Here is a 16,434-nt window from a genome sequence, read left to right as displayed (position 1 = left end):
ACATGTTTGTGTTTCTACTTCTTGATTTTCAATTTGTTTCTTGTGTTTTAAATGTAGGTCTTGTGCCCAGTAGGCTCTTGCAACATGCAACACCATTACACAATAGATCTTAAATATATCAGGTATTCATTTAATCCTTTATTCAGTTTTCTCTGGAATTAATTTCTTATCTATTTAATATTGTGCCTGTGATCTTCACAATAAAATAGAGGTAGGTCAATCAGAGTATCAGACTAACACAAAAGTGTTAATTGTAACTTCATCGTAACTTACGTTCAAAACGTAATTTCATAATGTTTTGAAAACATTAATTTGTTTTCAAAAGGTTTTTCCTGAACAAAACCATTGAATCGAGATAAAATCCAATAAACTAATATATCGTTGAACACAAGAGGGTGCCACAGACTTACATTCGGCTGGAGTGTTAAATGTTTAATACTTAAAAGTGGTTATTGAATTCATCGTAACTCAAAGATGCTGGAAAAGCAAACGACAGGGGCATAATATGAACAAATTCTTTTTCTACAGTGCTTTACATTATGATTGCTTCCCTCCATAAACACAGCAGCCTGCTGGCTGCAAAAAAAAACCGGAGCATTCATCATTTTTTTGTGTTTTGTAATCATTTTGTGCTATGGAGAGCTCAGAAGTAATATCCATGAAAATGATTTAAAGGTTTTTAAATTAAGTAACTCTAGTAAAGGAAATGGAGACAGGTATAGAATGCCTCGGAACATTGACTGGGAGCAGCCAGCTCCAGACTCAACTATGTTTATTTCTGTCAAATCCAGAGTGGGGGGGTTCATTAGTGTGACCATGCTTCAACTCAGGCTTATTATGAGCTGAATTAAACTACTTGACTCTGATTTGTAATTTCCAACAGCTAATTAATCTTGGGCTCTTCAAGTGCCCCCAGGCTGCTCTCCTGTGGTTTGGGTTGCCCTGATGATGTGCAGGTATTTGGGTGATGAGCTGGGAAAAGCCTGAAGCTTCCCCTTTTTTCATGGGGACTGTGTTAGAGCTCAGGCTCTTGTTGCTTGCTCAGTCCTACTGTCTTGGCCTTAAGCCTGACTCAAGTGTGTTTGACCCGGGTTGCTGTCACCCAACCTCTGCTCTTGTCCAGGTACTGTGGGACTGCTTATTTTGGGGTTGAGGCCACTGTCCTGCCTTCCTCGCCAGATCCTCTGCTTGAGTGGAGCAGTCCTTAGTTCTGTCTAATAATTGTATTTTCTGTATGCTGGGGAGCTCAACACTTGTGTTTCTCATGCAAGCCTCTTGCAGTTGCTCCCTGGGCTGTTTGACTTAAGAACTTCTGTGTTTAGAGGCTTCCTCAGAGTTTCTAAGTTGAATTGGTGTAAAAAGATTAGGCTGCAAGTCTTATTAATTCTGGGTGTAGGGGTTAGTGTTCTTTACAGCCTGGTTTTCTGTGGCAGCAAAGCTTAGGTAACATTTCTGGGCACTTGCCTTTGTCAGGTTTGCTTTTACTTTGTTGGATTCAGATTTGAAATGGGGAGTCTGACCTCAAAGCTAGCAAGCTTCTATAAATGTCATGATAGCTGTGAGCTGGGGAGAGGAAACAATCCCCAGTTCACATATATTAAAGGCACAAAAGTCATGTTTTGAAAATTTGAGTTTCATTAGTTGTGCTGATTGTAGAGCTGGAGCATTCTGGTTGAGTGTCACCAGGTATGCAGTTAGGATCAGAAAGGGTGCAATTCTATATTGTTCAGCAGATGGTAGGCTTGAATCAAAGAACCTGATAGTTGTAATGATGATTCTGAGTTATTTTCTTCTTCTAGCTCTTAATATCCTACATTAAAAAGCCTCAAAAATTCCCCATTACTATTTGCTTCTGATTCCTGTAGCTGCTAGGTTTAGTTTTGCATAGAATTTATCCAGTTTAAGCAAAAGAGGTGACACATTTTTGGTGGTGGGCCCAACACCTGCTTTGGGTCTTGTGGAAAGAGGACAGTCTCTCCCTTAACCTCAGTAGTATTGTCAGTGTATCCAACAGGTCTAGAACCACTTCATATTATTTTTGCTACTGTCACTGACTCAGATTGTAAATTTACTTTGCATCATTACTTTTCCCTTCCCCTTACCTGCAAAAATCTATATACCAGTTTGTAACACTCATGTAAAATATTTGTAGCTTATCTTAATACCCTTAGATGACAGGAATGCTTTATTTGAAGAATAAGATGACTTGTTTTTAATCTATGAGTAATTCATTTTAAGGCTTGTAAAATAAATCCGTGATTTGCTACAAGCACAGAGTAACTTGACAAAACCAAACAGAGGGTTTGTGTGTGCAAAGGGGGAGAAAGAGACAGTGCCAAGTAATAGTGTGTAATTGCCTTTCTAAGCATGTATATTTATGTGAAAACATTGAAGATAATTTGTGATTCCATAATGTTTTTATGCCAGTGAAACCTGTTAAATGTTTCTAGATTAAAAGGTGGCAATTGTTTAGAGATAAGAAAGAGAAATAGTTGCACAAACCCTGCATTATATGATTATAAGAACTTTGCACACTATTTTCCTGTTGCCTTTTAGCAAAAAACCAGTTGCCTAATCAAGCATGAATTGGATTTCTGATTTGTTTTAAATGCTTAATTGAATTTCAGTTAATTTAATTAAGTTTTTCCTCAGGTGAGCATTTGAAACATGCAGAAGGGGTGTGTGTCAGGGGTAAAGAGGGGAGGAGAATAAAGGAGAAGAACATACTGCCACAGACCTTAAAATGTGGCTTCACAATATTTTTATATTTATAAAAGGCATAACCTGATAAATCATATTCTGTACAGCCATGCAAGAAAATACTGAAGGTGTTCTATAATTAAAAAGAGCATTTCAAGAATATGTGTGGTGATAAAGTCACTGAATTTTTCTACATATGCTGCAATGTAATTGGGAAAATTCAGCTTCAATTAACAGGGCTGTTGATGATGCCAGAGGGAGTAGCTTGAGTAGCCTAAAAGAAAAGAAGCAGTGTTCCTCCTCCTTAAAATATGACATAAGCAGTGGTCTCCTGAGTGCATTAACAAAAACAAAATCCAGAGCAGATCATAAAGGTGTCACTGGGGAGGGAAAAATTTGATATTACAGATTCAGTAGTCTCAAAACTGAGCATTTAAAGAGGGTGCATTTTAACTTTCTCCTAACAACTCTTTTATAGGTTTCCACAAACCCTGTCATACTGAAGATTTTTAAGACCATAGCAGGAAAAGGGAAACTGCCAGTCACAAAAATCCCTGAAATAATAAATAGAAACATGTTTTTGCATCATATCAGGGCCTGTTTATAATCTCCTGTAGGAAACATGCACTCCTGGCCATATTTGTCTTTGTAGTCCTGCACAGGTGTCCCTTTTTATGTTTGGGGCTTTTTTTTTCTTTTTCTTGTTGCACATGTCAGGGTTTCTATTTGTTCGATGTAGCTGCAAGGAGTAGTGACAGTCAGGTGGGTTTTCCTTGGAAAAGCAGGATTTTCATACACAAAAGGGAGCAGTTGTAGAAAAAGCAACTCTTTCTGTCTCCCTGTTGGGAGCTGCAAAGCAAGACCTGTAGTTAGACACTGTCTTCTTTCCAGCTCTCCATTTGCTGGCAAAAGTGCAGGGCAGGGACTAATCCTCTTGGAATGCAGCCATTACCACTAAATAAGTATTAATTGCTGCATTCCAAGGGGATTAGCACAGTTGAACCCAATTATAGCAAATGGAAGCTGCACTGTAAGGCACTACAGTGCATTGAGATGCAGTGAAGCAGTGTAGGACTGTCAGTCTCCAACATTTTGTCAATAAAAATTGTGGGCTTATATGTTATAAACAACAGCCTATTTCTTTTCAGTGTCTTGGTCTGAATGGCATGCCTGGCTGGAAGCTACAGCTTGCTCACCAGTGAAAATAGTTGCTTTTTTATACACCCATTATCTTTGTGTGAACATCTCAGAAATGTTTTTAATACTTGTTGAGTTAATTATGGCACTGCAAGCATCACTCCCTGCTGGACCAGGGGCAAGGCTCTGCAGTCTGTCTGGATTCTCACATCTCTGAAGTCAGCCAGCTTCTCCATCAGGTGATGTAGGAATTAATTTTGCCTGCAAGTGTTAGCTGTATCAAATAGGCTTAGGAGAGCTCCTGATAACCGACCTGTTCTCAATCCCAGCAGTCTGCAGTGATGATTACAGGCATATCTCTGTGGTAGCAATACAGGAGCCAGAGGGCAGTGTGTAGTTATATATATTTTTTTAATCCTCAGCTTGACTGTGGTGTGGGTTTGTTTTTTTTTTTTTTTTTTTTTTTTTTAGTTTTCATTTATTTCCTGTTAAAACTGCAAACCCTGCTGCTTTTTTTTATATAGTACAGTCAAAGCATAACCAGTAAGCGTGAAAAGGGAATGCTTCTGGGAATGAATCAGCCCCTTGCATTAGAGCTGTTCCAGGATTTTTTGTGTCCAGAGAAAGGATGGCATATGGATGCACAGAACCAGTTGAATGTAGGCCTTGACTATTTTATGAAAGATCTTATCCTTACAGATAATGAGCTGCACCTTAACCAGCATTAAACACACTGAGTTGTACTTGGGGACCACTTCAGTTCCCTGACCCATTCTGTTTCAGGAACCACAGATCAAATATTGCAGTCTTCCCAGTGCAGGTAATTCTTGAAAATGTACTTTCCTCCACCCATATGTTTAGATGAAGAGTCAAGTTTAGCTGAGAGCTTTTCTTAACACAGCAGGAAGGGTTTTATATTTCTGCTGTGGCCTTGTCTGTATTGAGAAAAATTGCTGCTGGTTCAGCTGAACGAGGGTTGGCATTCATTTCTAGCCCAGGGTTAACAAAGTCCCTACAATCTGACTGAAGTGAGTAAAATGAAACATCAGTATGGTTTAAACTGTTGGTAGAAGTGTATTTGCAAGATTGACCAATGCACAATGTGGGCAGGAAGTGCTGAAGTTTTTACAGTGCTGTGTAGCTCCTGAGATGGAAACACTAGAAAGGCTGAAAAGAAGGTGACACTCCAAACAAACCATTCCTCAGAGTAGAATTGTAAGCCTTATGAACACTGAAAAACTTTTTCCTAGAGAGGAGACCACTTCCTCTTTATCTTTTCCTGTACTGCTTGTCTGCATGTGATTTGCATCTCTCCCATGCCATGCCTGTTGTGAGAATAATTCATAATACAAGCATGACTACTCTGCAGTGTACTTTGATTACATTTGGATAATGATAAGCTTGGCTTAGTTCAAAAGCTGAGGGATGGGGAGGTGGGAATTTCTAGGGGCACTGTCATGCAAAGGCTTTTTCTGACTCTACCCACACTTCCAAATGAAGTCCATATACTCAATTTCTCTGACCTTTCCCTATCTAGACATCAAAACACACTGGCCCAACTGCTGTTCTCCCAGTGTGCCTACTGTTGCTATTAATCTCTCTTTCTTACACAGCTCTTCATTTCTTTTCCTTACCTTTGGCCTCAGCTCTTTATTCAAAGTGATAATTTGCTGGCTTTCTGCCGGAGGGAGAAGCTATGATCAATAACAGGAGGAGACAGAGGTCAGTGGAATAGTGATGAGCAGTGCCATCTGCTTCTCTGGAAACACCGTAACCCAAAAATATCAATAACTAGGATGATATTTCAGCTTTTGGATAAGGCATCAGTGAGATTGAGGCAGCCAGCAGTGAGAGCACGGGTCTTTTTTCTGCTCACTAATTCCTTGTTTCAGCCAATCTTCTGTCATGCAGAGATGTGGACAGAAAGAGCTTTATCCATCTTGCACTGGAATACAGAATATGTACCTGAGCACAGCCATTTCTGAGGCTAATGACACCTTGTTCAGGTTCAGTGCATGGCAGCTCTCCTGGGCTGTGCTCTGTTCTGGGTCAGAGACCATCTCCAGCTTTTCCTCGGAGCTTTTGGGGTAGAAGAGTCACAAAGAAAACCTTCCCCAGGGCTGGGAGAGAGCAGAGACTCAGCAGCACTGCCTGGATATCACAGAAGGGTATGCTGCACTGGAACACCTGGTGCTAGACTACTACTAGTGTCTAGTACTTTTGGCATTGACGGGCACAATATAGAATGATTCAATTAAAATAAAAAACAGTTTTATCCATGTATTAGCTTTTATTACTCCAGACCTCAAGGTGATTAATTTCTTCTAGGAACTTCAATTTACTTTGCCTTCAAAAGCTTTACATTTTGTGTGCAAAATAACTCTCATCCCACCATACTTTAGGGAAATTTTGATCATCTGTTTCTGTACCTCCTGGGGATGCACATTCCTCTTTACTTTCTAAGAATTAGAGACAGGAGAAAAAAAAATTATGCATTGAGATGCTTGTACTTCCAGCCTAATCCTCAAGTGCATTATTAGTATTACTGTTGTAAACGTTAAACATTCAGTGATTAGTTGAGTCAGATGTATTTTGATGGGAGTGAGGCTGAGCTTTAAGCCATTAGTTTTATCTAAGCTATGTTTTCAAGCTTTTCTAATTCACAGTTGTCTAAAGTGAACTTTCTTTTATTAATAAAAAAGTGAAAATTTTTATTTGCCCACATTTGGAAAGAGCACGATAATGTGAGATTTCTTACAAAACAGGCATGAGAAATGAGTTTTATATCATTAGGGGTTTAGACAACTATATTGTTCAAAAGTGACTATAAATTAGAGTTTTAAATTTCTATTTATGATCTGTGCTGCACATTGTGAATAGTTGCATAAACCCCTTTTTGAAGTCAGGTCAAAGTTGATACCAGAGACAGAGACCAGCAGCCACTGAGTGGGGATGATCTAAGAACCATCGGACAAAGTAGAAAAAAAACTCCAACTCACAGAACACCATCGTGGAGATAGGAAAAGGATGTATAACAAAGGAAACCCCAAACATGAATACTGAGAAGGCAAACCCCAGCCCTCACTCACAGGCTGTGAAGGCAGAGGAAGCCGGCAGGTGGACTCCGAAAGCCCTCATAGGAGCTGAGCCTCTTCCTGTGGCGGCCACACACCAGCACAGCCCGTGGAGGAGCCTCTTCATCTTCTTTTTCTCTTTCTTTTTCTTCTTCTCCTCTCCTGCGGCCTCCTGTCCCCAGGACTGTCCAGCCTGGCAAGATGAAGTGGAGCAGCATCGCCATCCTTGCCACCCTGCAGGCACAGCTCCCAGCCACAGGTAAAGGCAGCCTTTGGGCTTGCGAGGAGCTCTCGTAAAGCTCTTTTGACGTTTCTGTGGTGGCTTCCCCACCATTTTGGCAGCAGGAGGGTGTCTGTGTGAGCGCCTCAGCCATGCCTGTCCCCCCGTGAAGGAGGAGTGGGACCTGCTGTGTTGAGCCAGCCTGGGATGACAGCCCCTCTGGAAGGATGGGATGAGGGGCCGTTCTCCTGCTGGAGCGATGCCGCAGCTGAACAGTAACTAAACAAAGCTCTCAGCCCTCACCTGGGCCGCTTTCCCTGCGATTGCAGAGGGGAGATTTGAGGCAGCGATGGAAATGTAGTCGCTTGTAGTAAGCTGCACGGGAGAGGCTTCTCATGGAGCAGCGCTGGCAGGCGGGAAATGGGGACAGGTGGTGACAAAAGGGCAGGGCCCTTCCCCTCGCATCCCTGCCTTCGTGCTCCTCTCCACCAGACCCAGCACAAAACGAAGCCATTTCTTCCTTTGTGTTATTTATTTGTGTAGTGCGCAGGCCGGCCCCACCTGGGCGCCGAGCGGAGCAGCTTTGGTAAGCAGAGATCTTCCAAAGCCACCTTCAGTTTGAGAAGGAAGAATTTACTATTTAGGAGCATAGTAGATGAAAAGGGCAACAAAATTTACACCTGGAAAAGGCCTCAGGTGAAGCCTGAATGTGCCTTAGGCCACATCTGAGCTTGTGTTAGAGCCAAATCCTCCGGAAGATTTCCACCTTCCGTGTACACCCTGGCTGTACTTAAATCCAGCAGCCTCAAGAGCTTGGGTGACTGCCACAGACATTTTTATTAGAAAGTTTTCTGGGGATGAGAGGAGGATTTTGCAGCTGCTTTCCAGTGCTGTGGAACCAGTCCTGGTGATTTGTGAGGTTTTTCTTTCAGGAGAGTTTTGAGCGAGGTTTTATGCTCTGTGGCAGGTCATGGTTTGTGTTTGTCCTCCCTTCAACCCTTGTGGCCTCTGTCCTTTTCTGATGCCCAGATATGATCCTGTATTTAAATATACTTCTCATATTTTGTGCCTTACTCTGTATCCACAGATGCATGTTATGCTACAAAAGTATGGAAGTTACTTTAGGCCAAAATCCATCTACAAAATTATCATTTTACATTTCCTCCCTTTTAACCTATCACACCATGTCTGTAGTTCAGGCTCTTATTTGTGCATTTTCAGCAGACAACTTTGAAAAATATGTAATGCAGCTTGCAGAGGTCTCTGGTGCAAAGCTCTTGGGGTATTCACACTCACAAAGAATAAATGGTTCGAGTTTTGAACTGCATACTGCTGTCACTGATTTGGAGGTGGCTGCCTGTGGATTTCATGGGAAGTATTTTTGATTGGATACCTGTAATAGTTTGAAGTATAGCAGCATTTAGGCAAAGAGTGTAGGTAAAATCGAAGAAGTATCAATCAAAACTTGTGGAATTGTTGCCACATTATGGATACAGAATAGAGAAAAATGAAAATGTAAGATCTGTCATGAATTTAGTTCAACGATGAGACCAAACAATTGGGTTTTTCAGCTCAGAGCTGTAAGCAGAAAGATTTTTCTGCTGCCTGGAGAGTTTTCAAGCGTTCTCAGAGTTCACGTCTAGAAGGACTTCTGGGGAAATGAACTTTTAATTTTTTCATGAGACAAGCTCAGAGTCAGTACAGATTCAGTAAGCTTCATACCTCCTCATAGTGAGTTAATTCCACTTCACTATGAGGTGTTTGTGCTTATTCTTTAAAAGGGCAGCTGAAAGATGCCACCAAGATTAGCACTGAGGAACTTGCAAAGCTTTTCTTTTTGATCTTTGAGTTCTGAAGTAAATATATCAGGTGTGAGGAAAAAAGTGTTTTAAAGATATTCTAGAGATGGGCCATGAATTCTGATGGAGACTTTGAATTAATTGACCCCAGACCACAAATTTCAGAGTGCTCAAATTTGGCCTTTGAGCAATTACAGAGGGAAGGCGTCTCACATTTTCAAATACACATTTTTTTATATATATATATATATATATATATACAGGTTTAATTCTCTTTATTTCCCCTCTTCAAAGGCACAGAAGTGTACATCTGGAAATCTAGCTGAGGTCCTCCTATAACCCCTCTGTTAAAAAGTCCATGAAAAGTAATAATTTTAATTATGAGCAGATGATTTTGTTAATCATGTTGTTCGTTGAGACAAGAATATTGGAAGACTTGTACCTGAATATCACAACTAAAATAGCAAAAACCTTCATACAGTTGACACAGCTTTTGTTCTGAAGTATGACATGCTTTGACAGCAATAAAATAGTCCTGTGAGCAATACTGTAGAGCTGCCCCCCTATTTTTTTTAAGGCTGATGAGATTATGCTTTGATTTATACAAACACATGCCACACGCGTGTATGTAAATGTATGTGCAAGAATTTAAGAACAGCCCTCCCCTTTTCTACATGTCTTTACAGAATCACTTTTCTCAGAATTGTCTGCTAAATGGAACTGGACAGTGTCCTGTTTTTAGCTAACTCTGTGGAAACTACAGCAGTGTTGGTGTTTACCAGATGTTACTTGCACAACTCATTTCCACACTGTTGTTCTGCTCTGCATATCTCTTACCTCCCTCACACTGGGCTGCCATGATGCCATCAGCCTTTTTTTAGTCAGTTCAGGGACAGGTAATAAGTCTTAGCATTAATTATTTTTTTCCCTCTCGTCAGATGATTTATCTGCTCTGCAAATGACAAGATTTGTAAACCAGGAGTTGTTTACAAGCTTGTCTGAGGAATCCAAACCAGTAAATTCAGATTTTTTTGATACCATCCCCATGTCCATATGTGCTGTCTTAAGTTCTCCGAGCTGCGTTCTTGTAACACCTAGGGGGAAAAAAATTTAAAGGCTTAATTTTACATGTTTTATTTCTTTTATTTCTCCTGCCTGTTCACAATGATTCATTAATAATTCATGGAGAAAACCCTATGAACTGGCAGAATGGAACAAAATGTAGGCAATGTAGCCTTTCTTTGTAAAGGGACGTTTGTTGAGCCCTTGCAGTGCTATGTTCAATTCTGTAATGCTTGTTACAGAGTAAGTGCTTTCTAGCTCAACCCTTCCAAGCAGAATTCCTAATCAGTGAAGTAACAAATTAGTGATCACATTCCTTTTGTGCACATTTTTTATCTGCACTAGATGGGAAGGATATACAAAATACAGATGGCTATCTGCAAAATATATTTCTATTTTTCCTCTGTGTGTCCTTCCTAAGTAAGACCATGTGGATAAAAAGCCGAAATGGGGTTAAAAAAGGAGGTACACTAGCAGCTTAAGGGGACAAGAATTTGATGTGTAAATGAATGTTTATGCAAGGAATGTTTTTGACAACCATTTTCTGTTGTGCACACAGACTTTGAATGGTGACTAGCATAAGAATTAAATTTTTAGGTTTTTTTTCCTTGCATATTTCCATTAGGAAATATGGATTATTTCCTAACTCTTTCCAATTTCTAACCAAACTCTCTTTCAAAAAAAAAGAAAAAAATACTTTTTTTTGCACAATTGCAGGCAACCATCAACTCCTCCTCCCCTTTTCCAACTAATCATCTATTTGAGTGTCTTTATTGAGTGTACGTAGAAATGTAAGATGCATCAGCTATTCTGGCAAGAAAATAGAGGATATTTTTAGATGGCATTAATGGAAGATACAACTTCTTAAAAATATTTAAAATGTGTATTCTGCTAAAGGTATCTACTTTCTCCGTGTGCATGTTAAACTCGTAAGCATATTGTTGAATTTTCACTCTTCTGCTGACTTCGGTCAACAGATAAATTTAAGTTTCACTGCTGATTTTTTTTTTTTTTTAGTGTTACGAGAACAATTTATGCTATTCTAGAGTCTGTGAGAAGATGAAATTTTGCAGCTTTTTCTGATTTGTGATGTTGTGTAAGGTAATATTTTGAGACTGGGACTTAATATTATTCCCTTAATTAACTTAAGCTCTGGTCCTTTAGTGTACAGTATTTTTAGCTTTTAATGTATGACAGTCCAAAGCAGTTATTTTCAGGAAAGCAATGAAAAAATTTATCTCCACTCTTTCCTTTGATTTATAACTTCAAACATAAAATGTGCGGGCAAATGAAAATCTTGGTTTGCAGTTCTTTGATCCATTCACCCAAACACACAAGCCTTGGAAAATAGCAAAATGCTTGTGTTCAGCCCCAAACAGTGTGCACATTCATCTTTGTGGAAGTTAGACTTTTTTCAGTCCTTTGCCAATATAACTATAAAAAATAGAAGTAGAAACCAACTAGTTTCTCAGCCTCAGAGATCACAAGCACTGGTGAGTGCAAGTTCTGCTCAAGTGATAGAAGCCTCAATTTTTGAGCCAGGTAGATTAGAAATATTTTAACTCCTACAAGTTCCCTAGGAATAAGCTATCAACCTTTGGAAGCCCATTGTGTTTTTTCTTCTCAATCCTTTGTTATGTATCTGTTAAGTCTTACAAGAACAGCAACTCTGGAGCTTTCCATCTTTCTGTGCTTTAGGTATGTGACAGTATGTTAAACATGTGCTTGTGGAGCCTGATGAAATGCTTCTACTGTCTGGCCTGTTTCTTTTGTGAGATGTATCTGTAGTGAAAACTTCACCTTTATCATGATACTTTCTGAGTAGCAAACAATTCTTTTCAGTCCGTTGTATTTTTTAAGTGAAGGAGAAGCCATAATGATAACACAACTCTCTGAAAACTCAGATAATGTGGAGGTGAAGTATATACCGAATTAGAATTCAATGGAAGCTGACAGGGGAAAAAGATTGGAAAATTTGAACAAATAATAGAATAAACAGCAGCAGAACACACTGAATAAGCCTAGAGAGTGCCCAGTTGTCAATACTTGTGGGCTATTTTGTTTTGTATGGTTTTCTTAGGAAATATCCCAGTATATGATTTACCTACAATTCAACCTGTTGTCTTAGGTGAAAATCTTAACTTTCACCGCAAATAAACTTTTCTAGTTTCCTGGTAACGTTTGCTAGCTTGTAAGTTAACCTTGAAATGCAAGCCTGCGTGGCTTCAGAAAAAATAAAATAGAAAACTAGCTGTATAACTTGTCACTTATATTTTTTTTTTTTTGAGGCAATTGATATTTTGGGGGACCGATAGCATGCTGCAATGCTCATGGTTGTAAATACTAAAAATAGTTTCCTTGTCAAAAAGAAAAGCACATAAAACATTTTGACCCAGAGAACACTTGGAGAAGCTTTTCTAAGACCCCTCTAAGTTTGTATAATAAATATTAATTAATAGATTTCATTATTTGCATCAGAGAAATGGTCTGTAGCACTTTTTTTCATGGGATAAGATGCAATACTCAGGAAATTTATGAGGGAATTTGGGTGGTGTTTTACTTCAAGTAATTGTACCCTGGCCATTGAATAAAGACTAATCTAACTAAAAACCCCTTTTCCTAGTTGTTCATCCAAATTTTGTAATGAGTTTCTTCCAGACAAGAGCATGGGTGTTTTGCATTCATTTCACTTAGGGTGTTGCTGTCGTCTGCGTGACAGCCAAATGTGAAATAAAGAGACAAATATTTATAAAACTGGTTCGCAGATATTTAATGCATCAGCATGTGTTGTAAATATTCCAATTCCCCATGGTATACATCTCCTTACAAAGCAAACTGAGGCTTGGGAGAAGGAAACCAGAAAATTCTCCAGGTGGTGACCGTTGGATGGATGGGAGCAAATCGAGGCTTTCTGTGAGCATTGTGGATTGTGAAGCAGGGCTCAAACTAATGAGGTACTTTATTCTCAAAACAATAATTTTAAATTAGTTCATGTAGAAATTCAGCTCAAATGGAAATTGAGCATCCAGTATTTTACTTCAGAGCAGATCAATCTGAAGCAGGAGTTTGGTATAGTATGACAATGCCACTTTTTAAATACTCTCAGCAAACTCAACTTCCCGATGGCAGAAATTATGCATTCCTAGGTATCAAATGTTCATTTTGTCACTCAGAAATACCTGAAAATTTTAAATTACTCCATTAAAAAAAAAAAAAAAAATATATATATAAACTGGATTCCCGAGCCTTGCAGCTCACAATTAATACAGCAGAATTTTAAACCTTTGCAAAGAAAAATTGTAGTGCATATCGTATTATATTGAGTTGTAAAATAAAATTGCTACAACATCTGCTCATTTCTTTAGTTGCATATCAGCAAGCTTCAGTCAGGGGATCCCACATCAAGCCTTTGGGAGCAGAAATTATTTCTGTTTTTATCCACTATGTGTTGTTGCCATTTATGTAGTTTCCCATCCAGTCATGTGAAGCCAACTTCAGGAATTACCAGAATTTGGAGTCCTCTCCCTCTCTTTCTCTCTCTCATGGACCTTTTTCTCTCCATGATGCAGATTTGCACAAAGTCATCACTTTGGGCTCTTTAATGTAAGTAAAATAATTTCAGCAGCACTTTGTGCAAGCGTGCGGGTGCATTTCTGGAGATGGCAAAAATAGAATAAGTCTTATGAGTTGGATTAATAATCATCCTCTAAAGGAAGGAAGATGGGATACAGAGAGAGATTAATAATATATTGTTGGTATCTTGTAAAAAAACTCTACCTAAAGACAGTTTCTAAGAAGCAAAAAAATAATTCTTGTGAATTACTACAAGAATAGCTGTTCCATTCCTAAAATGTCATCCATGTAGCAAATTACTATCTTTGGATAATTTTTGGAAGAATGCTGTTTAAATTCTGCATATTTCTTTCTAACAACTTACTGCAAATGTTCAGGATTCATTTATTGTTTTATGTTAATTTACGATTCATTGCCTAGAGTTAGTGTCTAGAGAGGAACTCATTCTGAAAGTCTAAGTCCTTATAGGCTAGAAACTCTTAAGGCAATTTGTAATAAAAATATTTTCAAGAAAATTATATGGAGGCAGAGCTGTATGAAGTAATATAAGTGTACATTTTTCTGTTTGATTATTTTGTTATGACTTTTAATTTTCATATTTCTCAGGAAATGAAGAAACTTCTTGCTATTAACGTTGGTTCAGCACTTAATAGTCTGTTGGAATTTGAAGAGATGCAAATGCAACACAACCAAAGTAACCCATGTGATAATGAACTGGAGCCTTACTCTAGAGAAGGATTTTACTTCATCTTTGTTTCTTACCTGCATTTTTTTCCCTGCTTATTTATCAGTCACATCTTCATTACTAAGAGGCTCCTGGTTCTTTCAGTAACTTTCAGGACATGTAAATTCTTTGCCTAAATTTTTCTGAGGAGTTTCTCTGATGAGTGATGTGTAACAACAAAATATTTGCAGGTGGTAATCTCAAAGAGAATTAGTGAAAGCAAATGAGAAAACCTTTCAGAGAAAGGAAGGGGAATCACTCTACACCATCACTTGTTGCCTAATTTTTAACTTCTTGAAACTATTAATCTTTTAAATGTAAAACAGACCATAATGTGTTATGAACATAACTATAGCCAGCAAGCCAGAGAAGATAAACAAGGTTAACCCATCTGGATTTCAAGCAGAAGGTCAAGCACCTTTCCAGTTACTTTTAGAAATATATGCCAGAAAGGCTTTCTAGAATTTACCCTCTTAGAATACGCATTTAAAAAGGAAAGAAATATCTCTAAAATCTCTTGGATAAAATTTGTTTTAATTTTGCTTTCAGTAGGACCCATTCTTATTTTTATTGGAGCAGGGAGGTGGTGGAAGCTTTGCCTACCCACACCCCATGTTCTAGATGAGCAAAGTGGTGCACAGAGTGCTGATTCCCGTGGCACAGAGCTGCATCCTGCTCCATCTGGGTCAGGCACAGATGGGTGGCTGTTCACTGCCCTTACTTGAAAGCCCAAACCATCCCAAATTTTGGCAGATGGCCCCTGTTTTCTGCATCAGGCTCAGTACAGTTTGCTGACAATCCCTATTTCTTTTCTCCAGAAAATTATTCCTCATTTTATTGGAAATAACACAACATTGTCCATTTTTTTTTGTTTGTTTTGTTTTGTTTTGTTTTCGTTTTGTTTTAATACAGCAAGTTTGCAAGGGAGAGTAATTTTTTTGAGGCTGTCTTGATGTGTTCTAAAGTTCTGATGAAGACTGTTTATAACTTCAAAATTATGGTCTGCACCCAAAACTTTGGAAAGAACTACAGATCTTCAAGAGTTTTGATTTTCTTATTCCAAAGTGGTTTACCTAAAACATAATGAAATATTCAATGTTGTGCCAACTGGGGTCATTAATTGACTTTTTCTTTAATGTCCAAAATGTGATACATTCTGATTACATCTCCAAGTGTTTCTCCTTGACTCAAATATTTAAAAACCCCAAAATTCTCTCACAAAATTACTTCTTTCTAGAAGAAGCAGCTTTAATTTATCTTGTTTCGAATTTTCTCTTAAATTTCAGATGTCTTTAGTATTAATGTGCACTAGGCAGAAATATATTTTCCCTCTTCTATTCATGCAACTAAATTAATCTCATTTTTCCTAATAACTCAGATGGTATTTCACTACTTGACTCAAAACCCAGCTGCACTACAATGCATTTGTTGCTGCTGTTAGCTATGTCTGTCCTGATGGAAAAGGAGCACTGCTTATTTTCAGGCTTGAGACAACTTTTTTCTTCTTTTTATAACTCTCTTAAAGAAGTTACAGATATGAACCTTCAGCTCTATCTTGTGGTAACATCTTTTCCAAAGTGTTTTTCTCTGATTTTATCTTTCTCAGCTGCAAGGAAGTAGCTAACAAGTTTGCCCCCTTTCTCTCTTGCTCTTCTTTTGACATCCTGAGCCAAATGTCTGTTTGTTAGACATAATGGTTGTAGTAGAACAAATATCAAGTTTAAAACAGAGCTTAAAGGGAAGCAATTTCTGCAAAACTTCAAATTACTTTAACACTTCCCCCTCCAGCCCCTATTTTCCATTAGGTTACTCAGAACCCTTCCAAAGTATTTTTGTGAGACACCAAAAAGTCAGTGAGCAATTTGTGTTCTACATTGGGAAGGGGGAAATACAGATTCAGTTCTTTATTCTGAATGATTTGGAGCAGGAGCTTGAATGGGTCTCCCACATGCTAAGCCATTTGAGAGACACTTGCTGACTTTGGTGAGCAATTCTAATAGAGTCTAGAAAAATTCTTTAGTTAATGGGTCATCAGAATTTGTCCCTGATTAACTTGACAAACCTATTTTAAAAAATCTCAACCTCAGTTGCAGTATTTTACAGAATCAGTTTAATCCTTCACAGTCAATTAACGGGGTAGGTGTC

General features: G+C 38.5%; 1 protein-coding gene across 1 annotated transcript in view; it reads left to right on the top strand.

The window, feature by feature from the left end:
* Nucleotides 1–6,949: 6,949 nt before the first annotated feature.
* The window catches only part of CD247 (CD247 molecule), a 45,842-nt gene continuing 36,357 nt past the window's right edge, over nucleotides 6,950–16,434 (top strand). Inside the window, exon 1 of the mRNA XM_021550101.2 lies at nucleotides 6,950–7,170. Coding sequence (XP_021405776.1) covers nucleotides 7,113–7,170 — 58 coding nt within the window. The 5' untranslated portion in view covers nucleotides 6,950–7,112. The remainder of the gene's footprint in view (nucleotides 7,171–16,434) is intronic.

This window comes from Lonchura striata, chromosome 2, assembly GCF_046129695.1.
Source record: "Lonchura striata isolate bLonStr1 chromosome 2, bLonStr1.mat, whole genome shotgun sequence".
Taxonomy (NCBI): Eukaryota; Metazoa; Chordata; class Aves; order Passeriformes; family Estrildidae; genus Lonchura; species Lonchura striata.
This window is presented reverse-complemented; position numbering and strand designations above follow the sequence as displayed.